The 26,912-nt window shown below is 47.2% G+C and overlaps 2 protein-coding genes across 2 annotated transcripts in view; one reads left to right on the plus strand and one right to left on the minus strand.

The window, feature by feature from the left end:
• Positions 1-41: 41 nt before the first annotated feature.
• PPME1 (protein phosphatase methylesterase 1) lies at positions 42-17,984 on the minus strand. Its single transcript, XM_064729137.1, has 14 exons — positions 17,821-17,984; positions 12,504-12,597; positions 11,608-11,700; positions 11,458-11,515; positions 10,909-10,960; positions 8,994-9,148; positions 8,049-8,139; positions 7,644-7,709; positions 7,313-7,442; positions 6,747-6,876; positions 6,242-6,286; positions 5,405-5,469; positions 4,311-4,378; positions 42-3,669 (listed from the first exon to the last, which is right to left on the minus strand). Exons 1-14 carry the CDS (start codon positions 17,916-17,918, stop codon positions 3,651-3,653), a joined length of 1,164 nt encoding a protein of 387 aa, XP_064585207.1. The 5' UTR covers positions 17,919-17,984; the 3' UTR covers positions 42-3,650.
• The window catches only part of C2CD3 (C2 domain containing 3 centriole elongation regulator), a 40,167-nt gene continuing 31,146 nt past the window's right edge, over positions 17,892-26,912 (plus strand). The window contains 13 exon segments of the mRNA XM_064729171.1: positions 17,892-17,961; positions 17,964-18,077; positions 18,115-18,213; positions 18,345-18,605; positions 19,059-19,216; positions 19,798-19,997; positions 20,715-20,932; positions 21,443-21,575; positions 22,271-22,399; positions 23,563-23,707; positions 24,086-24,240; positions 24,894-25,100; positions 25,534-25,646. Coding sequence (XP_064585241.1) covers positions 17,892-17,961; positions 17,964-18,077; positions 18,115-18,213; positions 18,345-18,605; positions 19,059-19,216; positions 19,798-19,997; positions 20,715-20,932; positions 21,443-21,575; positions 22,271-22,399; positions 23,563-23,707; positions 24,086-24,240; positions 24,894-25,100; positions 25,534-25,646 — 2,002 coding nt within the window.

Genomic DNA, 26,912 nt, shown 5'->3' on the forward strand with positions numbered 1-26,912 from the left:
AGCCCAAGTATCTCAGCTAAAGGGAAAGCAGGAATTCCTACTCCAGGCTTTTCACAAATGCTTTATTTGTAGGCGAGGGAGATGGACACAGAACAAGACCAGGATGAGGCTGACACGAGACACGGCTCTCCAGAGAACTGACACACGGACACAGTGCTGCGGGGGCAGCACTGTCAGACAGACAGACGGATGGACAGCACAAACAAGGGATGCGGCTTTGGGCAACACGAAGGGCACTTCCAGCCTGTGAGCAGAGCACCAGGCTCGGGGACAGGTGGCACAATGCACCAGGGACAGGGGTTCTTGGCAGTGAAAAGCCATCAACTCAAGTTTGTGACCTTGCCTAAAGAGGCAGGTCTGGATTGCCAACACTGTGGATTACCAGTTCAAACCAGTGGTTGCCAGGCACTCCACACAGCCCTTTTCCCAGGTCTTCCTGCTCCCAAAAGAAAAGGCAGTAGTGGAGAAGAGGGAAAATGTCAGTGCTGAAGTCACAGAATCAGAATAATTTGGGTATGGACCAACCTTAAAGCCCATCCAGTGCCACCCCTGCCATGGCAGGGACACCTCCCACCATGCCAGGCTGCCCCAAGCCCCATCCAGCCTGGCCTTGGGCACTGCCAGGGATCCAGGGGCAGCCACAGCTGCTCTGGGTACCCTGTGCCAGGGCCTAAACTGTACAAAAACTTATTCCTAACACCCAACAGACCCTCCTGGAGGGATTCTCCAAGGTCTGTGTTGCCCAGCTCCACCTTTTGCAAGTCATCCTAACACTGCTTGCAAATCATAAACACGTGGAAGCAGGGCTGGAAGGGCCTTCTTCAGGTTGTCCACGGCAAAAGGGGAAAAATAACAATTTTACCTACTGCTGCCTCACCCCTGTCAATCTGAGGGGAAAATTCTGGCTGGACAGCCCCAGGCCTGAGTTTAATTCCTTACTCAAGGGCTGATTTATTCAAAGCAAGAGTACCTGCTTTGGCAATACAGGAAATAATATTTTCCCAACAATCCCAATGCTCCAGTCATCTGTAAATCCCTGATGGCTTTGTCCAGTACACATAATCTGGCAAAACCCATCCTAGGTCTCAGACATTTATTTTTTTACTTTATTCAATTGAAACGAAGCCTGCAACAGACCAGCATCCCAAAGTGCATCTCCTGCTCCTGCCAAACCTTGGGATCCTCCATTGGGAAGGATCCTCAATCCAACAAGGGAAACAAGACCAAGAGAGGTTTCTAAGTAATCAAAAGGCTGCAGGAAAAATGCAAAGCTGGGAGTTTTGGGGAGGAATTTTTCTGTGTCCCTGCTTCTCGTGAGCCAGAGAGGAGACTCCTTCTCTCTGCAGTTACTTTTACCACAGCCTGTGTATCCTTCACCAAATGCCATTTATCCCAGCCTGCAGCCCCCTGGAAACTGCAGCAGGAGCATTAATACTCCTCAGACAACAGCCCAGTCTCAAAAATGTGCATGGCTTGACAGAGCCGAGAGGAATTTCCCTTCCACCCACCCCCAGGGTGCTGCTGGATCAAAAGGAATCCATCCTTTTGATCCAGCCCCACAAGAGTCCCAGAACAGCCACCTGGGCAGGGCTGGGAGCTGGCACGGAGCGACGCACCAGTCACTTCAACAGGCTCTTGAAATATTTATTTTCTTTTCACTCACTCAATGGTAACAGCAAAACAGAATCCCAGGCAGCCCACAGGATTGCAGGAATCGTTCCTTTCCCAGTGGTGCTTCTGCAGAACACAGAACTGGCTGGCTTTCCACGGAGGGTTCTGCTTGCTGGGGCTTTCTGCCGAGCTCACAAATCGGAGGGATAACCGAGGAATCGCTCACTCCAAGTCAGGCTCTCCAAGTGACTTCACCACGCAGGAATGTGACTCACCAGATCACTCACAGCATGATCCCGGGAAGTGAGACTGGACAGACAGCTGCACTAGTTCATCCCTAACAGCCTGAACCAAGGAGTCTCCTGCAAAAGGGGCTTTTGGCCATTCTGGGGACACGGCTGGGGAAAGAACTGTTTTGCATCTTGACTACTGAAGATCCATGGAATCCATCAGGAACTAGACCAGGATGGAATTACACCAAACCAATGCATCGACACGGTGACTCACAGAGGGGAGCGCAGAGAGCCACCAATTGCTCCTGTCACACCTGAGTGCCCAAAGTGCCAGGAGGGCATTCCTCTCTGCAATGAGGCTGTCCTGTCTCAAATCCAGGCACTTCCCAGGCTGCTGTGTCAGGGAAGGGACAGGAGCAAGGCCACCACGGCTGCTGTGCCCGGTGAGTCACAGCTCTGTCCCACCTGCACCTCTCAAGTGCCAAGGATTCCTGATGGCTCTTGTCATGGCATGCACTGGGCAGCTCCCAAATCACCACAGAACTCTGCCTCGGCAGAGCAGGATTAAAATCATCGGACAGCAGCAAGGGGTTATGGGCACCAGGCAACAAAAAGGGGGTTTCACACATCCACCAGCAAAAGATTGAGGAAAACTGCTCCAAAACATGTCTGCTCTTACACTCAAAAGTGACTCTTAGGTGAAAGCAAGCCCAGGAGCTGTCTGTGGATAACTGAACCCTGAAGAAAAGCTCTCTGTGCACATGGAATTCTGGAAGGCAGGCAGCGAAATGAACCAGGAAGCAACAGTGGAAACAGGGTCCTTCCTCTAATACTGGGGAGAACAGCTGCCTACACCTCTGCATCAACATCAGCAGGACTGACTCCAAGCTCTCCCAGGGTTCTTCCTACAGCCCATTCCATGTTTTTGCATCCCAAAGGCGCTGATCTCTCTGCCCAGCTGAGTGTGGCAGCTACAAGAAGGGAAGGACAAACACATTCCAGGGGCAGAAAACAGACAAACTGCCTGCTGACCACATTGTCCCTGCTGCTCTTGGCTCCTCCCCATAAAGGCAGGTTCAGAGTCCTGTGGCCTGGGATGTGTCTGTAGTAGATGGAGTTATTCAGGCTCTTCTTCCCATAGAGGACTTGAAGCGAGCACTTCACAAACTGCAAGGCTCTGAAATGGAGCTCACAGTCCTCCCCTTGCCTTTTTGGTTCACAATCCCATCCAGCTTTGCCCAGGAAAGTGGCCTCCAGGCTTTTCCCACAGCTCAACCCCTAAGGCTGGTGCTGGTGAGATGAAACCTGAGCTCCCAATGAAGCCGATTCCTCGTCTGCTTTAGGGGAAAATCAGTGTATGTATAAAACCCAAATCTAAGGGGCACTTCCAAGATGATCCAGTGACTCCACGGAGAAATCCTGAAGCCTTTGGCTGTGCTGCAATGCCCTCGGTGGATCTGCACTGCCAACAGCCCTTCTGCAGCTGGGTCCAAGGAAGCCTGAGAATCGGGGGAGACTGGTATGACTGACTACATGGGATTCCAGGAGGTCTTTCCTTGTGGCAGCAGAGAGGAGGATCCCAGTTCCAAGGGCCTGAAGAGCTTTTCATGGTCTTCAGTAGAAGCTGCTTCCCAGCAAGGAAGTCCCTAGGAATTTAGATATTCTGGAGAGCTAGTTCTAGGGGATGAGTCTCACACCAACTTCTCACTGCTGCTGGACTGGGAGATGAGAGGATATGGATACATCACAGTGGCCTCTGGTGCAGTTTATTTACAATGGGAGTCAGTGCTGGAGAACACCGGGATATTAACAAGCAGGAAACACACTAGGAGGCAAAAAAGAGAACGGAAGAAAGACTCCATGTTAGCATCAAGGTATTCTCTGCAAACTCTGTGACAACCTAAATTTAGCTGTAAAGTCCTTAGGTCTTTTCCCTCTCTCCCTGTTCACACATCAACCTAGACTATCAAGCTTATCAATCACACCCCTCTCTCACTGCCTGGCTGATCACAGGGGCCTGGCTTCCACAGGCCATTTTGATAAGAAAACACATGAGATAAGTATGGAGAGTGAAGCACTCAGCTTTACCTGCCTCATCTCACCAGTATTTCCTGACCAAGGGAGTGTGATGCAAGTTGTTTCCACAACACAGGGCCTTGGTTACTTAATGAAATATTATTTAAGCTAACTGCCATAAAATTTATCATTTTGCTTTCTGGCAGGCTATAAAGAAAGAAATCTGCTTTGCTCCTCCCTTCCCAGGAAGGAGGTTTCATCAGCACATGTAAATATGTGAGAAATGTAAAAGGAACACAAACACTGAATGTATTAGTGGCTGTGATTCAGAGCTGTTTGTTTATCTGTGGTTTTCAGCACCAGGCTAAAATTCCAGCCTCCCACCTCGAGAGCCAGACAGGCAGTGAGAGCAGGAGCCCTGCTCAGGGACACAGCTCCATGGAGCCTTACCACTGGAATCCACCAATGGGCTCTGTAAACCTGTGACGGATCAGGAACGTTGCAACAGCTTCAGCAACCTGAGAGAAGGGGAAAAATAGCTCAGGATTTAAAGGGACACAAAGAGAAGACAAAACCCAGTCAGTTTTCAAAGCCTGCAGTATTTCCAACAACAGTTCACACCCTCAGCAGTCTGTTGCTCAACTGTTTGCTCCTTTAAAACAAGAGTTCTGTGTAACACACCTCCAGCTTTACTCTGACACTGAGCCTGCCATCAAGGAGTGACCAAACCTTTTCTCCACCCATTTCAGTAATTCTTGAAACAATCAGCAGGGAGAAAAGGTGAATTCAGGATGCAAGACAGTAACCTGGAATGGTTTGGGTCGGGAGGAACATTAAAGCTCATCCAGTTCCAACACCTGCCATGGGCAGGGACACCTTCCACTACACCAGGCTGCTCCAAGCCCTGTCCAGCCTGCCAACATTGCTCAGAATGTATAAAAACCAGTAACAGATTAAGAACTGAGTATGTTTAGATAGAAATACCTATTTCAGACTGGTAAAGGGAAGCACAGAAAGGCTGAGTTTTAACAGAGCTGTCAGTGCAGAATGAGCTTTAAAACCAGATGTGTTCCCAACCACAGGCTCCGCTGGCTGCACCACATTCCTGCTTCCATCTGGACACAAACCCCAGCAGTGCCCAGAAGCAGCACTGCTCTGTCAGAGCTGCTGCAGGAACATTTGGTTTCTATTTGGAAAATGTGAGCCACCCAACTCAACAGAACACAGACCAACCCCTAAAGCTGCAGCTTAGTGCAAGGGAACTGCATGAGGAAAGGAAGGGAGGAGAAATCCACACTCCACATGGGTGGAATTAGGTACATCACCACGAGCCTGGGAGTTAAATCCATAGCCCAGCCTTGTGGCATGTAACATCTTAGCCAGGGCTTTCCAGACAGCTGAAAAATCCAAGCTGCTTATGAAATCCAGTTGTGGTGCCAGAAGATGTCCCAGAAGTATGATCTCTGCTGCGTGGTAAGGAACAGATCCTTTTCTGCATTTCAGATTGTGGATTATTGTAGCTTCAACCCCACAGTGGGGCTCACCTTGTCCGGAGCATCCTCGTGGACTGCGTGGCCACACTGTGGGAGGACCTGCATCTGGAACTTCCCTGTGGATTGAGAGAGTCAGCACACGGATCTCACGCTCTGCACCCACTGACCTCACTAAATGTAGCTGGAAAAGAGGCCCCAGGGACGGCAGGAAGCCTCAGCAGACTCCACACCATGCACAGCCCGTGGCCTCCAAAGGAAACACGGACCAGCTGCTTCATTCACCTTCTCCAGGTGTAACTAGAGCAGGTTCCCAGGAGCTAAAATAGAGCTGAACTTCTCAGAGCTTCTCAATGCAGGCAAGTGTCCGAGTTAGAACTCTCACCAGATTCACCTTAAGGTAATGTTTATCCTGCTATCCTGTACCACTTTCCAGTACTGGCTGCTCTGGAAGGCTGGCATGGGGGGAAAAAACCCAGCCCAAACCCCAAAACATGAATGAAGGTGCTTCATCTTGATCTGCTGTCTGTCAGAAACACTGAGGGGGGACAATTTGGAATGGTCCCAGGTGTTCTCGCTAGGAACATCCGGGGTGTAGCTACAAAGGGAAAAGTGGATTAGAGAGAAGCCCTCCCAGGCAATCACTCTGATCCAAGAGAAGTGTAGCAGCTCCACTGCTGGGATTGAACAATGCCCACAGCAGCAGCCCTTTGAACCGAACCTTTCCCTCCTCACCTTCCCCACCTTTCCTTGACCACAGCAGGAGAACACTTTGGGCTGGACAAATTCTTTAATGCCCATTTGTTTGGATATTGACTGTACCCACAGCAACAAGCTGTCATGCAAAAAGAGCATTATGGTAAGGCTGAAGTAGCAATATTAAATATTTACCTTGCATCTGTCCAATGGTCAGATCTTTATCCAGCCTGTCAACACCTACAAGCAAATAAACAAATAATAACAATAAACAAATGTTTTGGAGAACAGCCAGAGAGAACACCATTCTCTGAGCCAGGCTTTTTCTCTGTATTTTAAAAGAGACATTCGATTGAGAAACAGAAAATAAACACCTCTGACACCCACGACAAGGGCATTTCACTGCTGCACCTTGACAGAGTAAAGTTACAGGAAAGAAACACAGCCAAAAAATGCTAGAGCACACCCCTCCCTACTACTTAAAAGGATATTTACAAAAGGTATTTGCTATTAAGGTACAAAAAGGGCTTACAGCTGTATTTGACTTTGACTGGAGAAGTTCAGATCACACCACGCTATTTTAGGAGACACAGAAGCCCAGGTATTCCCAGGAACCACTGCAGCCCAATGCTGACCCTGTGCTCTAAAATGCAAGTGTGCCCTCACTGAAGTGCTCACCAGGACTGGGAGGGACACGTACCAGCTAGAAGCAAAAGCTTTGGAGTGGGACAGCTGAGGAAGAGGTTGGACAAACCCCTGAACCAGCCATCCCAGTACTTCTCTGTTTTGGCCAGCTCGATTCGCCACGTGTATAAATGCTCCTTCTTTGTCTGCAGGGAGGACAGAGAGCTCTGTGTTACTGATCAGTGAAAGAGCAGAAAGAAAACCAACCCAGGGAGCCACCTGGAAATGCAGAAATACACAGATATAAAAAATAAAACAATACTGGCTCCCTCTGGCGGATTACACACTTCCAGGGATGACCCTCCTTGCTTCTACATCTCTCTCCAAATCAAAGTACATGAGCAGGGAACAAGAAAGTCAGCCAGAGCTACACCAAGAGGAGAAGAGCCTGCAGGATTCAGGGCAATCAATTTCCTATTTTTTACTGACACAAATAGCTCACAAATTGCCTGAACATTTGGGCTTGGCTCCCATCCAGTTTTCTCTCCCTGGAGTGGCTCCCTTTCATATCAGAATGATTTGGATAACCACAGGTGACAGCTCTTGCAGGGGAAGCTGAAAACACAGTAACAAGTTCCCAACCTCTGTGTCATCCTCTTTCTTCCTTTTGTTGACAGAGCCTCCTCCTTCCTCATCCTCGTCCTCTTCCTCTTCCTCAATAATTCCCTCTACTATGGCTTTAGGGCATTCAGGACTGGCTGCCTCTTCACACCTGAGAAAATAAAATCAGAAACTGATTCCCTGACAAAAGGAAAAAATCCAAACCAAAACATCAGCCAGGATTAAACCACAGGTGTTCAGCAATTTTGCTTTAAGAAATATTCATTTTCAAGTGCACTTATGTATCAATGTTGTTGTAAAACAGAAAAAAATATTTTAAAATAATAAATGAAATAAACCAAAGGCCACCTACTGTTTGACTTGACCGACCATAGAAACTCTGGCAGATTCAAGATTTCTTATCTGTCCACTTTTTACACTATGGAAAAAAAATCAGAAGACAAATATTTACTGAAGAGATTAAAGAATCAGCAGGCCCAGAAGGAGGAGTTAAACTCCTCTACATCTCAGGACTTCCCCAAACCATCCCCAAAGCTCCTGCTCTCACACTGAACAGAGTGGCTCAAGCTAAACTCTGGTGAACCTCCCGTTGTCACTGTAACTGAGAAGAGAGAGAAGTTTTAGCAGTGAAACAGGGTTAAACCCGTGCCAGGGGGCTGGGACGGGGCCTGTAAACAGCCAAATTATATAAACTTTGTTTCCTTCGGGAGTCAGGCTACACAGACAAGTGATTCCAGAGGCTGAAACCAAGCTTTACCTCCACTCAATGGCATTCTCAAGCGACTTGAATGTTTTGGGACGACTCCTTAGGAAGTTCTGCATGCTGTTCAAGGCATCCATGGCAGTACCTAAAAGCAAATGGCACCATCTTCATCATCTTCATGGCATCTGATGAGATTACTGCCACATCCCTCTACACAAAACTGGCTGCAACAGCCTCACAGACAGCTGGAGCTCCCCAGTGAGCTAATGCTGCTCAGCAAAGTACAGATTAGTATTTCTAAGCCAACAGTCATATTGGGAAATTGCTATTTGGACAGGTAGGATGTTCAGACAGTAAGAGAAAGCAGCAATCATTTATCAGCACTAAGCATTACAGCAAAAGCCACCCTCTTCCCCATCAAGAAAGTGTTTCAAAGAAATCAGTGCCATGGTCTAGGTGACACAGTGGTGTTAGGTCATAAGTTTGGCTCAGTGATCTCCAAAGTCTTTTCCAACCTAGCTGATCCTCTGATCCTGTGACATGAGCAAGAAAAAGGCAAACAGAGGGAGAGTACACCTGGGAAAAGGAAAAGGGGAAGGGGAAGGGGAAGGGGAAGGGAAGGGAAGAGAAGGAAGGGAAGGGAGGAAGGGAGGAGAAGGGAAGGAAGGGAGGAAGGAGAAGGAGAAGGAGAAGGAGAAGGAGAAGGAGAAGGAGAAGGAGAAGGAGAAGGAGAAGGAGAAGGAAAAGGAGAAGGAGAAGGAGAAGGAGAAGGAGAAGGAGAAGGAGAAGGAGAAGGAGAAGGAGAAGGAGAAGGAGAAGGAGAAGGAGAAGGAGAAGGAGAAGGAGAAGGAGAAGGAGAAGGGGAACCCACACTGGGAAGGTTTTTGCGCGCCCAGGATCTGCAGTGAGGATGGAGCGGGTTCAAAGATGGGGCAGAGCCTGGTGTACGGGGGATGAGGGGCAGGGAGAGGGCTGGCAGGGGCGGGCACACTCACTCACCCTCCACGACGTCGATCATGCAGAGCCCCAGCAGGCTGGGCAGCAGGTTGGCCACGGCGGTGTGCACGGCGATGGCGCCGCCCATGCTGTGCCCGATCAGCATGATGGGCGGCGGCAGGTCCCCGTAGAGCGCCTCCACCACGCTGCCCACGTCCCTGCGGCACAGCACACCCGCCTGGCACCCCGCACGGGCACGGCCTGCACGGCAGCGCCCTCACACCCCCTCGGAGCCCCGGGCTGCACACGGCTTGCTCCCCTGTCACTGCTGCAGAGCGGGAAACCCTGCACATCCGTGCCATTTCTCCTTCTGCTAACAGAATCCTCACTTAAAAGATGCCAATTGAAAAGATGTTCAAGCAGCCTGGTCTAGTGGAAGGTGTCCCTGCCCATGTGGATGAAATTTGCAGTCCCTTCCAGCCCAAATTTTGTGATTCCTTGTAGAAAATATTTTAGGCTGACACTTGCTGGTGGCAATGTTAAATAAAAGGTGAGAAAAAGCTGTCAAATCATCTTGCATGGAAGCACAAACAAGGAAAATCATTGTTCTTAAAAGAAAGACTGGAATTACAGAGACAAAAATAACTGAGCCCTGCTGACCATGGCAAAGATGAACAACACTGAGGACGAGCAAAAATATTGAGACTCTCTGTGAGAACAGACAGGCAAGGGGCAATTTCCCCACCCTTCCCAAAAGGCATCTCCTGTTAAACCGAAGCTGTCACTTGCTGATACTTTTCCCAGGATGGGAAAGCTGGCTGGTATGATGCCCAAACGCCAGAACAGCAGCAGAGCTCACAGCAGAAATCTCCTGAAGAGCATTTTAAAGACACCCCCCCTAGCTGGCTTTCCTGACTAAAACCATGCAGAGGAGCCTGAGAATTGAGCAATTTTTATTAGAAAAAATTATTCCATTTTTATTGAAAATGGAAAACAAGTGAAAAAATGAACAGGTTGACCAGCTTGTTTGCTCTGCTAGAGAAAATTGCTTGAGGATTTGACTTAAAAGAAAAACAGGAACACCAGCTATAATTTAAGCTCCTATTTAAAAGATACTCAGGACTAAGTTTCAATCTCATTGCTAAGAAGAGGGGAAGGTTTCAAAACAAAAGGAACTTGCTTTCCCCCCACAGCAGTGCTGCTCCAGATCTGAAATATTCTAATTATTTAATCCAGCATCTCCTCAGGACAGTTACACATCAGGATCTGACAAGGCATAAGCAGCAGGAATAAGGTATACAATGCAAGTCAGAATACATTTCACACATGGCCTCCCCTCAACAAACCAAGTGGATTTGTCCATGGGAAGGTTACAAAATCCTTCATCATTTAGTTGTAGTCACAGCAAAGAGTCTCTTTGTACTAAATATGGGCAGAACATAATGTGCTTAGCAGTGGGTATTTGCTTTTCTTACAGTTTTGTCAAGTGGGGGATGGATTTGCATGCCAAAGTGGGTCATGACAGTTTGAAAAAGCAGTTTTATGTCTGAAAGTCCTGTGTGTGTGACCCAGACTTCAGGGGTGTTACCAGGCCAGCGTGGGCCCGCCCTGAGCACTCACCCCAAGGGTGGGGAAGAGTCACACTGGTGATTCAGACTAAAGCACCCCACGGATGTCTAAGGGAAGCACTCCACCTCCCTTAGGAGCTCCTCAGCATGTGGCAGGTTTAAAGTGCTCACTGCTTAAAAACTCGGGGTACTGGGAGAACAACTCCAGCTCTTGGAATCTGGCTCAGCTGGGAGGGACAGCATTTCACACTGTGCCAGAATGGAAGGAAAGGAGGGATAACTATCAGAATCACGTGAAATTAATCTTCCAGCTCCTCTGAATGAAGGCACTGTGCCCTCAAGTAGTTTATTGTTCAGCCAAGGAGAGAAGGGAGGTTTGTGAAAAGGGAAATGAGCATAAGTTTCCTTACTTTGCCATAGTCTCTGCAGACAGATCTTCAGGATTCCTTACTTTTGTTTCTCCTGAAAAAAACCCAACCCAAGTTAAGTTCACTTAAGTTGGAAAACTCCAGGCCCCCTCAGGACTTGGAGCAGTGATGGTACAAAGCTTTTAGGCACAGATATGAGGAGCAAGGCTACTGCAATGAACATGAATAATTAAGAAACACAGAATTAACAGGAACACTTGGTACTTTGGGTAGAAAACACTGCCCGTAACTGTGTTCTTTATGGATCTTAAAATGAAAGAACAGTCCTCATTTCTCATGGCAAGGACCACTTAGAGGTTATGGAAATATGAAAGATCCTTGGTGGAAGGAAGCAGTCCACCACTGTCTCAAGCAGAAGTTCAGGGAGTCAGCTTCTGACAGAAGCCAGTCTTCCATCCCTGCTTGTGAATCAAATTGGGATGCCTTAAGGATGAATTCCTAGTCATCCTGAGAGGGATTCATTGCATCTCCTTTAAAAAATGGGAGCATGTAACACGCTGGTTTGAGCCCAGATTTATTTCTTTGCCTTACCATGGCCTCGGAGGTCTAAGGCCACAATCCTACACTGGATCCTGCTGATGATTGCAGACTGCAAGGAGAGACAGAGAGAACACTGTTTGCAAACTGGGGTTAGCAGCAACAAGCAGTTGCAGCAACAAACAGAGCAGCAGCTTCACTTACAGTAAACACAGCCCAGGACAGGGCAGAGTGGCCTCCACCGTGCAGCAGCAGCAAGACAGGCCCCTCCAAGCCACTTTTGTAAATTCGAAAAGTGTATGAACAGTTAAGGACATTTCTCTGAGCTACTTCAAGGCACCAGAATGGATTTTGGAGCTTGCAATACCAAACAGAAGTTTATTTCTACCATTCATTTATCTGACCAACAGGGATGTTCAAGCATTACCTGGACAAAAATGTAACTCAGTTTAAGCTTCAAGAGTTGTATTCCTGCTGCCCAGGTTTTCTCCCCCTCTTTAATTCTCTTATCCTCTGTCCTCTTCTCCCTGGGCACAACAGGGAAGTGAACTAAGAGAAAACTAGAAATACGTTAGGAAAAATGATGGAGAGTTATTTCTACACAGGCAAAATAATGAGAGGGCAAAGGAATGGTTTTAAACCAGAAGAAGGACAATTTAGATTAAATGTTCATAAGAAATTCTTCCCTGTGAGGGTGGGCAGGCCCTGGCACAGTGCCCAGAGGATTGCCCTTGTATCTCTTTTAGTGCCCAAGGCCAGGCTGGACTTTGGGGCTTGGAACAGCCTGGGACAGTGGGAGTGTCCCTGCCATGGCTGTTGGAAACACTTTTTACAAATTATAAAAAATTAAATTAAATTAAATTTAAAATGATTACTAAAGAGGTAATATTGGGAATCAGCCTTGCTAGGCACAGTTTAACTGTCAGCCTGGAAAAGATAGTTCTGGTTACTGACACTGAACCCTGCAGGAGACATAATGGAGGATGAGAAGGAACACATGAAAAAGCTGAGGAGCCCAAATAAACTAAACAAAACGTGATACCTCCCCCATAATCTCTGAGATTATGACAAATTCAATATGGGGAAAGAAGAAAGGATATATCCTTGCCAGTTTCATTTTCTACCACAACGTCCTCCATAGACTCGAAGTACTGGCTCCAAAGCACTGGTGAAAAATCACGCTTTCTTCCAGGGCTGCAAGACAGAAAAATTCCATAAGAAAGAGTTATTTTTAAAGTCTTCCACTGAAATTGGCATCCAGGCCTCCTCTCACTGAAGAGAACACGCTGGTGTTACACAACAGCTCAGACTGGAAGCAAACGGCGCATCAGTGAAATGCCCACACAACCACAATATCCAGAGTTTTACTGTCACTGAAGGAATCCTCCCCTAATTGTTGCTCCTATTGAGGAAATGCAGTGGAAACAGAGAAAAGAGTATTTTCCTCATCGAGTAATTCCAAGGAAGACTGAACAATGGTGATTTGGACTACCCAGACCCAAACCAAGGGAAAATAAGCAGAACAGTGATACTGTCCCAGTGCCACCTCCGAGTCTGCAGTGACCACAGGCAAAAGGTGCCCAGCTGACAAACCCATTTATTTTTTGCTTCCTTCAAAAGGTGCAGCTGTGCCCTCTCCTTGTACCACCATTACTGACAAAAGGCTCTGCAATCAGAATTTTCCTGATGACTCAGTTGATGCAGAATTTGTTTCTCGGGCTGGTATTTACTCAGTAAGGCTAAAAGAGTAGTGCTTAATTTTGGAAGTGGCATAATTAGGCTCAATTCTAGCCCAGGATACAGGATGAGTAACAGTGCACCATTTTAACCATGTTTTTGCACTTCAGCTCTTCTGGGGGAGGCAGGCAGGCAGCACAGAATATTAAAATCAAGCATGGGCGTGAGGGGTGAAAGACCTTCAGAGCAGAAAAATTCCTGCTGAAGAAGTTTCTCCTGAATTCTTGGCTTCCTAAAGAAATAGAAAATAACAGACAAAGCAGCTTTTCAATTTTGCAGAAACAAAATTTCTGTTTCCCCTGATGTTTCTAGGATATGAAACATAAACCAGCCACCCCCTGAATGGACCAAATTCCCTCCTGTGGGTTTCCAGACTTCTTCTTAAATCTCAATTAAATAAAATGAGAAGTCACACACCTACATAAATCCAGAAAATATTAATCTCTTTTACCACCTCAGCCTAATCTCATCCTCTGATCAAGGAAAAAAATATCACAGTCAAAGCTTAATTTTTCCCTGGAAGGCATCCCAGCCCTGATCACATGCTCTCTCCATACCAGTTCTGGTTCTTTCTGTGGAGGGAGAGAACTGCCCACAGCTTGGATCATTTCCCCTCTCTGGGTTTTGAACAGGTAGGATGTGCAGCTAGTGAAAATAAATTCCTTCACCCTCTCAAAATGCAGCATTTCAGCTGCAGCCAGGCTTTTGCACAGCAGGTTACAGCTGCTGTGGGGTTCCACTGCCCTGAGCAGCTCCAGGAGATCAGCACGTGCTGTCACCTGCCTGGCCACAGCCCTTCCCACCTGATCCATGAATGTGGTGGGCACCAGGAACGCCCTGGTGGGCCAGCCCTGGCCCTGCTGTGGCACCAGCAATCTGTAGGAAATGTGGCATCCAAGCAATGGTGAGGAAACGTGAGTGACCCCAAAAAGGGCACAATAAATGTGCTGCTTTCCACAAAATCCCAGGTGACCACAGAGGGCTGAGCAAAAACATTTCTCCAAAGAAAAGAATCCTTGATTTTGAGTTTTTCTAGAGCTGCTTTTTTTAGTGAAGCATCAACACACATTCAGAATTAGGAGGGTGCCAAATAAACAGCAGCTGTGGTTTTGCACCTTCCTATGTTGAAGTCATATTTTGCTGACCAATATTTAAGCTGACAGAACTAACTAATAGCTTTTTAAAGTATCCAGCAAACCAAAACAGAAATGGATCTAACATAACAACTTTTCTAGACTGGTCCTTAAACTCCAAGCCAGCATATTAAACTGGAATTACAAAACAAATTCTGGGCACCCTCTGTTTTATGCTATTGTGCAGTTTGTCCTCTTTATCCTTAGGATGCCCACATGGCTCACCAAATCTCTCCCCAGTTTTTGAAGGGGTTTTCTCTCAGGTATTTTCCTAAAATTAAAAAAAAAAAAAAGTTTCCCCAAGCAGAAGGAACCATTTTCAGAAAGTCCTTTTTCTGCTGAGAGCCCCTATTTAAAACTACTAAAGCAAATATAGAACAAGTGCATGAATCAGGAGATTTCATTCTCACATCATATTTGAACCCAAGCAAATCCAACATCATCTACAAGTACAAACTGCCACGGCTGACAAGTTGTATTTAGAAATTCTAAAAATTGACAAGGACAGTATCTTAAGTTCTGCCTTAGAGATGCTGAATACATAAAATGTTTTTTTTTTTTATTAAAAGGATTCCAAGGGGGAAAAGTGGATTAAAAAGGAAAAAATGAGTAGGAATTGCCATGATTGAATTACACAGATCTGATCCAATCGTGTCCTTCTGGATAATTCAAAGATCTTCAGAGATTGTATGTGATTTTTACTCACACACTGGAAAGGAACAGCAAACTGACTTTCACTTTTAAATCCCATCCAGGTGCTTAACTCTGAATGAGCCACGAGCAAAAAGCAAAAGGTAAAAAACAAGACAGGAAATGCAGAAGCTGCTACAGCTGTTGGGATCTGCTGCCATGGGAGGTGACTTCACAAATTCTATTATTTTATTTCCCCACAGAACACAGAGTCAGCCCATAAGCCTGATTTTGTTTTGTTTTGTGACTTTGATTTTGTTTTTGGTTTTCATCTGTGGAGCAATTTGAAGGAATCAGTTGCAATTCCCAACACAGCCTTGGCCATGAGTGCTCCTTAAAGAAATGGGCACGGAATTCCTCCCAGAGGCTGAGTTTCACATATTGCCTGAGCCAAGGAGAAGCTCCAGCCTCCTTTGGAAAGGGCCTTTTGGAACCATCATTTCTGCTGCAGAGCACTTAAATCCAGGGAGCAGAGGACTGTGCTGGCAAAGCAGGAACTGATGCCACGTGCCACGAAAGGCACTGAAATTCCAGCACACATCCCCTGCTCCCGCAAAACCCACTCCAAAGCATGTCAGAGGAGCCACGCTGGGTGCCAGGGAGAATTCCCTCCCCAGAGGGCTGCCCGGTGAGTCCCCATCCCTGCAGGGACTGACAGCAGTGTGCACGTGGCACTGGGGACGTGGGGCAGCGCTGGGGAAAGGCTGGACCCCAAGATCTTGGAGGGCTTTTCCAGCCTGAGCCATTCCATTATTCAGTTTGCTTCGGCCACTTTGACTTCCCAAATGAGACTCTCCCACAGAGAGACATAAGGAAGTGATTGTACTGAAAAAATAGCGAGAAAAGAATAAATTTTAAAGAAAAAGCTAGGAACAAGTTTATTTTCACAGATTTAAATGCAGCAACAGGTGGCATGTTTTTAGGAACTACTGAAACACACATTAACCTTTTAACAGCATATTGCCAAAAATTGTAAGACTTTTTTAAGTTAGGAAGTTCTCAGTAAATTCTGTTTTTCTGTAGCAATCTCACATGCTTGACCCTCTGCTTCTCAAGATCTGCTTTCAGCTACACCACAGTCACATTAAGATGACCTGCATGGTGGTAAAAAAAGGGAATAAAAAGAAAGTGCCCCACACACCAGTCAGAGGATTTAGCCATGGAAAACTCAAGTTGCTGGCATTCTTGGATATTAAGGTTAAACACATTTTTTTAAAAGCCTGGCTTGCAACTCAAGAAATTGAAAGTGCAGAAATAAATCACGTTTATAAATGCAAGATGCTTAATGCAGCAAATAAACATTTTTATTTGTTCCCTGTAGAAGTTAGAATTGTGAAGGACTATTTCAGGGCAGCTCTGCACATCTGCCAGCACTGTAAATCACACTGTGTTTTCCCTGTACAACTAATCCCTTTCTCTTTTGGTGGAATTCTCTTCAGGGGGAATCTTGCACTTGTTTGAACAGAACTGAACTTAGGAAAGGATAAGCTCAGCTTAAGCTGAAATTTCTATCCCACTCCCTCTTGTCTCCTTTTCACAGAAGCCCCAGGCCCCTCTGGATGAGGCCATTCCATGCTGGATGTGCAGCACCTCCCAAACAGGAGCATCCCTGTAAAGGGATTTACTGGGTGGCAGAGGGGTAAATCAAACCACAACATGATTATGAATTACTCCCCACTGCTTCCAAGGGAAGATTCCAGGGTAATTCCTGATCCTTAACCGCAGCACTGGATTTGGTTTCACTCATAATCATTTCCCTGACAGTGGTTAAAATCCCTCCAGTGCATGGTAAGACAGGAAAAATTATATAAATTAATACAAGTTACACCCTTAGACACTGGTCAGACTTCTCTCATAGCTCCCAAAATGTGCTCTCAACCCCTGCTTAAGGGATTAAAGAGTATCCCCGACTTTTCCATCATCTCAAAATGCAGATTTAAGCAGGGATTAAAGTCACTTGGCAGTCACTTCACATGGGTGTCTGCGGCTGAGAAATCCCGTTTCACAGAATCATGGAATGTTCTGACTTGGAAAGGGACCCCCACAAGGACCACCACAGTCCAGCTGCAGGTGAGGAATTCAGCTCCTGAGAATTTCCACACACCTCTCCCCCTCTGAGGTACCACCCAGACATGATGCTGGACCCTTCCTGCAAGCACTGATGGCAAAAGCACCGGGAGGAAAGCGCTGGAGAGCTGATCCCAGCACCCTCCCAGCCGGAGGGTACGCTGGGCACTGGTGCCTCTGCGGCTGGAGAAGCCTAATCCAGGTGTCACTCTCCTGGAACACGGGGAAGCAGGACCAGCCCTCCCTCCAGACCCCTAACAATGACCATGCCTCCCTCCAGATCCCCCAGCAGTGACCGTTCCCTGTCCAAATTCCCTCTGTCCAGATCCCCCGGTAATGACCATTCCCTGTCTCGATCCCCCAGTAGTGACCATTCCCTGTCCAGATCTCCCAAAAATGACAAATCCCTGTCCCGATCCCCCGATAATGACCATTCCCTGTCTCGATCCCCCAGTAGTGACCATTCCCTGTCCAGATCTCCCAAAAATGACAAATCCCTGTCCCGATCTCCCGATAATGACCATTCCCTGTCCAGATCTCCCGAAAATGACCATTCCTGTCCCGATCCCCCGATAATGACCATTCCCTGTCCAGATCACCCAGTAATAACCATTCCCTGTCCAGAGCCGGAATACCGTGCCTCCCTTCCTGGCAGATCCCCCCACAAAGACCCCCGGTCCCTCCAGACTCCCGGCCCGACCCCCCGCCCTGCAGAGCCTCCGCTCCGCTGTCACCTCTCGCCCGAGCTCCCCCCGCTCTCCGCATCCGCCCCTGCCCTTCCTCCGCCTACCCCATGCGCATCTTGGACCCGGACTGGCCGCCGCCGCCGGGCAACGGGGGCCGAGGCGGGAGGCGGCCCAGATGCAGCTGCTTCTCCAGGGCCGACATGACAGCCGGGAACGCACCGGGAACACCGGGACCCCCGAGAGCGCCGCCCCCGCCCCGCCGCGCCGGAAGCGGCTCCGCCAACAGCGCCGCCGCGCGGCACCGAGCGCGCCCGCCCGCCCGCAGGGCACCCAGGGAAACGTAGTCCGCGCCCCCGCCGCCGTGCCAGGCGGGACGCGGGGCAGCACGGGAGCTGTAGTCCGCGCCGCCGTGCCCGCGGGGCAGCACGGGAGCTGTAGTCCCCGCCGCCGCGGCGGTTGCCGGGCGGGAGGCGCGGGCGGGATGCGGCGGAGGGGAGGTGCGCGGCGGGACGGGCGGCGCAGCGGGGCTCGGGGGACACGGCGGGGACAGAGGCGTGCAGCGGTGGGGCGGGAAGCGGCGCGGTGCCCGGGGGGATGTACGGGCCGCTGACGCCGCCTGTCCCCGCAGGTCCCGGTGACCCCGCCGCCGCTGCCGCCAGCCTGCCGCCGCTGGTGCGGGGCCCGGCGCGCTGCTGGCTGCGCTGCTCCGTGCCCCGCGTGCTGTGGGCCGGCCCGCAGCCCGCCGCCGTGGTGCGGCTGCGCTGGTGGGGCGAGAGCTCCGGCGGCACCGTGCTGCAGCCCGCCGGCCGGGCCGGGCAGCCCGCGGGCCGCACCTGCGCCCGCTTCGCCGTGCGCTGCGGGCCCCGGCAGCTCGCCGCGTACCTGGCAGGTACGGACACCGCCGGGACACCGCGCTGGGACCGCGCTGGGGCGGCGGGACGGGGGCTCCGGGTGTGCCGGGGCAGGGCAGGCGGGGCATCCGGAGCGGTTTGTTCCCGGGCAGGGTGGAACGGGCTGGCCTGGGCAGTGGTAAGCCATTCATTCCCCTCCAGCAGTGGTAAGCCGTTCATTCTCCTTTGTCCTGCCCTAAGCGTTCCTTTCTTGCGAATCCTTATTCCAAATACTTATTCATCCTGGAAATCCTTGTTCCAAATCCCAAATACTTATTCATCATCATTTGCTGCCAGTAATAATGTCTGTATTGACCCTTCTTTACCTGCTGCCCCATTATCGTAATGTCCTTATGGGACATAACGTTAATCTTTGGTATTTCTGTCATTTTATCCAAAAAGAGTCACTTGTGACCGTGAGAGGGACCTGAAGGTGTTCCTGATTTTTGCAGATATGGGAGTTCTTGTCCTGGAGGTTCTAACCAAGCGTGAGCACCTGCCCCTTGGCCGGGCACAGATCACGAAGCTGTCCCAGCTGTCCCCCAGCCACCCCATCAAAGGCTCCTTTGCTGTGGTGTCACCAACATCGGAGAAACTCGGAGAGCTGCAGGTAGCCTTGATGTCCTTGCTCATTATTACATGATACCACAATATTATTATAAATTATGTGCTGTGACACTGGCATAATCAGGTGCAGGGTCAAGCTGTACATGGCACACTCTCTGTCCAAGGCATTTCTGAGCTAAGGTAACAAATGGAAAAAAACCCAAATAATGGTGGTGTTGGCTTCATTTTGTTTAGAGGGATGTGGGGTAGTTGAGCTTAACAAGGAACATGTGGTCATCTCTACACTGAGAGTGAGTATTAGCAGTGAATTTGAAATGGATATTTGGTCCTTACACTTCACTGGACTGGAATAATAGAAGATTTTGACATCTGGAATTAAGAAAGTTGTGTCTTGCAGGCAGAATTGGATCTGGAAAATTGATTAGGAAAGGCAGTTGACTGGATTTGAAAACATGGAATGAGAAACAAGTAGTTGTAAATGTGTGACATAGCTGTGTAATGTAAATATGACTTTATGTAGAAAATTAGCAATTTTCCATTGCACAACAGTTGAAGTTGAATGCAGTGTTTACTGCACTTAGATAGCAATAGAACAAAGCGATATTTCCCCATCTCGTCTCCCAGGTGTCGCTGGTTCTAGAGCCTCTGCCCGAGCTGTATGACACCAGCAGCTGTGTGCCGGCCACACAAGGAGGCTCAGGTGTTGCTGCTGCCCGGGGAAACAGCAGGTGCCAGCCTCCTGCTGCACCCCAGCAGCCCAGGCACGCCCCGGGGACTGCTCAACACGAGGAGTCTGTTGGCAACAGCAAAGCCACATCTCCTAGGTACCCTTTTTTCCTGTTTTCTTCATGACAAAGCTCTGGTTTATTTTGCAGTGCACACACAGTTTTTAAGTGGTGGCAGTACACTTGTGAGTTATGGGATGATTGGTCTTTTCAGACATACATTTTGTATGAAATCCAGCATGTTGAGGGTTTCCAGGGTGACAGGGACAATTTCTTTTCTGATAGAAATTTGCTTCTTAGGTTGACTTAGTTCAAGTCATGCAAGACCACACAAGAGGTGCCTCAAACCATCGAATCACTGAATAATTTGGGCTGGAAGGGATCTTAAGGCTCATCTCATTTCAGCCCTGCTGCCAGAACACCTTCCACTATCCCAGATTGCTCCAAGCCCCATCCAGCCTGGCCTAGGACATGGATGAGGCAGCGACAGCTTCTCTGGGTAACCTGTGCCAGAGTCTCACTGTGGTCCACCAAAACTTTCTCCTGATATCTTATCTAAACCTACCCTGGCAGTGCGTGGGGATCTGTTCCCCCTCTTCCTGTCACAACGTGCTCTTGTAAAAAAGATCTTTTAAAAAGCTTTTTTTTTAAAAAAACTTTTTCTTGCAGCTCGGGTGGGTTTCTTGGGTGGTCTCAGTGGCAAGTGAGGAATCATTAAAATAACATGTCCTGTTTCCTTTTGGAGAATTTGCAGAGTTCTGAATCCCTTTACTCACCCTCTGGAGCTGTCACTGAAACAGTTTCATTTTTCCCTAGAGGAAAGGACCGTTTCCTGTACCAAGAGAACTCTGAAAACATGAAGGACACCTTTCCTGCTCCTCATCCCCATGTGATTTTGCCAGATGAAGATGTGGAAATGAGCCCTGAGAGTCAGCCCCTGTCGTTCCCCACCAGCGCCGACCCCAAAGCACTTCCCAGGGGCAGCACACGGGTGCTCTCTGTGCACAACCCAGCCACCAAGGACCTGCTCTCAGGTTTGTGTGCAGCCTGCCCCATCTCCCACCTGTCACTGCAGATGGTATTTCCTCTGCCTGTCTGCTTTTCTGAGTATCTGTCAGGTTTTCTGAAGGGAAAGAGAGACTTCTCTCCCTCTTGCTGCATTAATCCAAAAAAGCTTTCCCAGCATTGGAGTAGGGCACGTCTCCATATTGCTGTCTTTGGAGTTCCATATTTACAGAAAAGAACCAAAATTAGACATCCTACTCTTCCCTAAATTATCCTAATAATGCCCTTCAGCACCCGACCCTGTGTGCAGACAAATTCCCTGTGCAGTGGAGTGGGAGACTGATGGAGGATCACTCTCCTCACTCCCACCTGAGCTGCTTTTTGGTGTATAAAACATATTTAATCCCCAGTGCACCAAGATCTCTTTTTAACAGCAGAAAACAAGTTTCTTGACTGTAGCTGACACATTGATTGTGTCTCCACATGGCTTTTAGAATGCACTTGAATGCTGAAATGTAATCCCTCTGCTTGTTTCCCAGCTCTCCTGGATCAGGGCAGTAAACTCCGTGATGCCATGGTTGTTTCTGCAATGAAGTCCAGCCCAGACATGGAGATGGAACTGAATAAATTGTCTCATTTTATAGAGAGAGATGATTTTCAAGCACCAACAAAGTGAGTTTGGACTGGGGGAAGTGAGATTCAAGCTCCAAGCTGTAAATTGTGAGGCTTTATCCAAAAACTGTAGATACTGAGATTCATAGGATGTGTTCTAGGATTCATTTAGGGTGAAAGCAGCACATCATTCGAATGGGAAATTAATTTCTACCTCTGAGTAAATGCCTAAATTTTGTGAATTCATTTTAATCTTCATGTAGTAAGCTTTGATGTAAGTATTTGATTTTAATTTCATTTCTTAGTATATTTGTATTTAGTTCTAAGTTATTTGTCAAGGAAATACACAATTTGGTAGGGAATAAGAGTAGTGCAAGACAGTGCCAGTGAAATGGCACTGCATCACAGAAAACAGTTTTTCAGAAAAGTGTCAGTAATTGATGACCTAAAAGCATTGTTCTTTCTTAGGAGAAAAGAAACTTGGATTTCTTTGTTTTCCTCTGGAAAAATATGAGTATTGCCTGTTGTTCTGTGATAACCAGAAAGCAATGCCATTGTCTTTGACAGTCAATGATGCCATTGCAAACTCAATTTCATTTCTTTCTGCACAAACTATTTGCATTTGTGTTAAAGTAGCTTATTTTGAACATTACAGAAAAAAACTGATAGATTGAATAATGGATTCATCTTGAGCATGCCTTAATGTCTTTATTTTTCCTTTTTCTGCTGTCTGCGCTTCCATTACTGTTACCCAGGAGCCCAAAAGGCTTGAAGTCCAGTTTTGTGCCCCCTCCTGGAGATCCCCATCACCTTGGATCTGAAGTGTCAGATGAGCAGTTTGACCTAAACTCTGAAGAAAGAGCAATCCAGTTGCTCTTGGGCAGGTGAGTGTGATGCACTGGAGCCTTCTGCAAAATTGTCCTTGTGAAAATCTGACCATTGTGAAAAATGTCTCTTGACCCTTCAAGTTGCCCACATTTTTGGGAATGTAACCAGTGACTCGTGTGCAAGTGATGGAGGTGTTTTACAGCTCAGCTTTAGTGCATGGCGACCTGGATAGCTCCAAGCCACTTGGTGTGGAAGTGATGTCACAAAGATTAACCACAGTCTTTCATAAAACTAAATTACTTAATAGTTGTAAGTGTTGTGGCCTAAAATGTTACATAAGGTAAGCACATAAAATAAATACCTTGTTTCTTGGGAAAGGAAACACTCTGTAAATTAAAACTGATGAGAAACCATAGCTATTTTTAATCTTTCTCCAGATAATAAATGGACCTTTTCCTCTCATTTTGCATAGCATAAATGATGTTTCTGTTGTGTCCACATCTGCACCCTGAGCACACAGCTTCTGGGTCAGATATGGTTCAGAATTTATGGTTGATGTTTCTTGTGCCCTGCACTTATTTTTTCACTGTGGTTTATCAGTGGATAGCACTGCAGTGTTGGTGATCATAAAATGATTTTAAGCTTACAGCACAGAGGAAACCCTTAAGCCAAACTAACTCCAGCTTGTATCTAAAGATATTTGCATTTGCACTCAGGTATAGCTTGGAGTACTTTTTTAATCAAAGTAAATTGTCCTTGTGTATTACTGATATCTTAAAGCATTCCAGAAGTTATGAAGTAGTGAAGGGTAAAAATTAGAGGTTGATATTCATAGGTATATTTAATGATAAAAATCATCAAGGTCTGGAGTCGGTTGCCCCAAGAGGTTGTGGAATCTGCAGTTTCCAAGACACCCAGAATCCATCTGGACAGCTTTTTATTTGCATTTCATTCCCTTTGAGCAGGGTTTGGGCTGGGTGATGTGCAGAGATGTGCTCTCACCCAGTCTATCCCTCCCTTCCCACACACTGCTTTCCTCTGGGGACAGGGATTTGTCCCCATTTCACCCCTCAGGCTGGCTCACAGACGTGCTGTGGGAGCACGGTCTGCCCCGGCTGGAGCCAGCCTGGCCCAAATCCAGGGTGAAACTCTCTGCACATGCCCTGGGGACTGCCTGCAGAGCTTGGCACGCTGAGGTTCCTCTCTCCTGTCCCCGCAGTGCTGACTTGTCCCCGGGGCAGCTTTGGGAGCGCACGGGCTCGCTGTGGGATTCCCTGTCCCTCGGCAGCGAGGTGTGCGACAGCGAGCTGGGCGATCCCCTCTACGACCACAGTCTGCTGGAGAGGCTCTTCTACACAGCCCCTGTAAGTGGGATCCACAGGAAAACGTGCCTTCCCTAACGGGCAGTGACCAGAAAAACTGCAGGTTTCAGTGGTTTAGAGCTGGATAAGCTTTAAGTATCATACAGATGCTTGTGAGTACCTGTGTACGTTGCTTGAAATTATTTTTATTAAAAGAATATTGTTAAGACTACAAAGTCAAGTGTTGATTTTGGAAATTGCTGTGATTGAGGCTGTCCAGGTAGACTTTTTGTTTTTTAAATCCTTGAAATTTTGGTACCATTTTAATTGTTTCAAATTGATACAATGCACAAGTTGTTTCCCATTTATGTATTGTGACCATTATGGAACTCTGTACAATGACAATTAACTTCTTATTTGTGTGCATTATTTCTGCCTTAGAAATCTGATTCGAGTTTGAGTGATTTCCTCAGTGATGATGATGTTAAAGCCTCAAAAAAAACATCCAAGACAGAGACTCTCAAAAAAACAGGTCCAGTGAATCCACAGAAGGATTTTCATGCCTTTGATCACAATGTGATGGAAACTAAACCCAGGTAGTTACATCAGTGACTTTTGTTTTACCTCATGTAAACTACATTCCCTTTTTTTTTCATATGGAACCAGTAAAAGTATTCAGTTATCAAGCTTATCATGTACAATACAGTTAATGTAAGGGTTTTGTGACTATTTTTATTTCCATTTTAGCTCCAAACAATTATTTCTGATCATTTTTCTGACTAACACCGCTGTTTTTACGTCAGGTAAAAGTCATATCCCAGAGGAACCAACACAAAATCATTTGCAACTCAAGTCTTGCAAATGACACAAATGAGATTTAAAACTATGACAAAAATCCTGTTGCTGTTCCTTTGCGGCAGAGACTTGTCTATAACTGTATCATCTCCCTGCTTTTGTTCGTGGCATTAAATGAAGCTTTTCTTTTTGAAGAGTTAGAATTCAGATCAGCAATGTGGAACATGCAATTTCTGGGTTGGTTTTTTTCAGGTATGGACCCCAGATATTGTAAGATTTTTGTTACAGAGAATTACAGAGACCACTAAATTTGTAGTAAAAATATATTTTAAACGTATACTTTAGCGAACCTTGGGCAGTTTTTAAGTAACATCCCACCAAGCTACAATTCCCCCTTTATGTGGTCATGTCAAGAATGTTTCTGCAGTCCTGAACCTCATTTCTGTGTCTCCAGCTGCTCTCCCACTGCTCCTCCAGACGACCCCAGAGAAATGTCTCTTCTCACATCCTTGGGTGCAGACAGGTTGGCATTGCTGCAGCGAGTACACCTGGCCAGAGTCACCATAGAAAGCCTGAAAATCCCTCCTGAGGGCATCCAGACCTCCCCCAGGAGGAAGGGTTTGCTGGGGAAGCCTCCACGGCCCATGTCTGTCCATAAGTGGTAAGGGGGGATTGTTTGTTCCTGCTTGTTTGCTGAGCTCTCGTGTGCAGTGCAGCTTCCCCAGGCTCTGCTGAGGCTTCTGCTCCTCTGAGGAGATTGTATCCCAACAAATTTCCAAGTTGGGAAAGTTAGAGTGTGGCTGATTTATCCTGATGTGGGCTCACTTCAGGCTGTGCCTTTCCCAGGGTTTTGGGGAGCTGCACATGTCCTTTGTGCCTGGCAGCACACTGGAAACAAAAGGGAGTTTATTGGAGGAGGATCTGGCACATAGGTAATCTATGGAAGGAATCCATGGAATAGGTGTTTCAATTATCCTAGAAAAAAGAGTGTTGCAGTCAGCTGTGAATCTGGAACTTGCCTGCTGTGCTCAGTTTCATGACTCACGTCAGATTCTTGGTGGATTGTGGTCACCCTCCCCCTTTTTTATTCACAGCACCTTCTTTGTGGAGTACCACTTTCCTGTGAGGGTCTCCAAGGATGGAAAGGGACAGGTCTCCATAGCTACAGAAGCAATTCGAGCAGCCTCAAGTAAAATCACAGATGATGGTAAGAGCATCATTTTCCCCCCCTTAGATTTAGTTTTGTTGACTCCATCCCTTAGAAATTATTTAGTAGTGTTTTCCACATATTTCCTTTGCTCCTGAAAATCAGAGTATGATTAGTTGCTGTGCTGCACATGGGGGAATGATCCTCTCAGGGAGAAGGAGGCCATGTGAGTTTTAAATATTTTTTTTTTCTTCCAAGAAGTATTCATACTGGGATTTTCAAATTTCTTTTCCTACGGAAAGAACAAGTTAATAGGCCCATTCCATCTTTTGAACATAAAGCCAGTATTCTTTCTGCAGTAGTGGGAGGATGATCAAGTACTTTTAGAAATATCAGAGATGCTTACAGCCCAAATAAATAATTCCCCAGGTGTTGAAGTATGTCCTGTAGTATCTCCAATAGCTCACAAAATCTGCTGGGTCCAGGGAATCTCCAGTCCTGTGCTCAAATGAGCAGACATTAATCTTTGTACTGAGAGTCACCAGTGTTTGTATCCCTGAGAACAATTTCTGTTTCTGTGCCCGCTGGGCAGAGAATGCTGGATGAGCAAGGTGCTCCCTGCCCAGTCTTGCCAGAAATTGGAATGCCAGGGTGACTTTCAAATGCCTCTCCCATGTGGTCATTCATTGGCTTTGCACCTTTCTGAGTGGCACTTGAGAGATTCTAAGTTCTCTTAGAATTCTGCATTTGTGGCCAGAGAAAACATCTGTTTCTTCTGAACTTCTGTAATACAACCTTTGGAATCCAAAACTCATCCATCCTTCTGGCCTTTGCCTTGTGTGGAGTCCAGCTCTTTGGGACCTAGAAAAATGGGTTATAAAATAGAAAATAATTTGAAGAAGACTTCAAGTCAATCCACTGTAGCATTATCCTTCCTGAGAGCTGTTTATGTCATTTATTAAATATGCCTAATGGGGAAGATTCCGTAGCCATTCCAGACAAGGTGGGAAGAGCTGGGCATCCAGTTGGACATTTCCTTAGGTGTAACTTGCATTTTTGTCATCACAAGAATATTTCCTTATCCTTTGTGAACACTGTCATTGTACTCCTTGTACTCCTTTCCAGACTGAAATTGGTTCTGTCTCTGCTTGCAGACCCTCCTGTTCTCCTGAAGCTGTGATTTTTCTTACAGCTCAGCTTTGACTCCCTCAAGAGCCATCTTGGTCTCTCTTAGTTAAAATGAGGCAGGGTTCTCCCTCTGAGGAAGGACAGCTCCTACTGCATACAGAGGGGTGCTGTCACCTGAAGTCTTTATGTATTGTTATA

This window comes from Zonotrichia leucophrys, chromosome 1 (genome assembly GCF_028769735.1).
Source record: "Zonotrichia leucophrys gambelii isolate GWCS_2022_RI chromosome 1, RI_Zleu_2.0, whole genome shotgun sequence".
NCBI classification, from domain to species: Eukaryota; Metazoa; Chordata; class Aves; order Passeriformes; family Passerellidae; genus Zonotrichia; species Zonotrichia leucophrys.

Coding starts and splice junctions, on each gene's coding strand:
- PPME1 (XM_064729137.1), bottom strand. CDS start 17,918: ATGTCGGCCCTGGAGAAGCAGCTGCATCTGGGCCGCCTCCCGCCTCGG. Junction 12,598..17,820: donor GGGTCCAAGATGCGCATGGG/GTAGGCGGAGGA, acceptor TCTGTCTTGCAG/CCCTGGAAGAAAGCGTGATT. Junction 7,710..8,048: donor GAGAATGCCATTGAGTGGAG/GTAAAGCTTGGT, acceptor TTTTTTCCATAG/TGTAAAAAGTGGACAGATAA.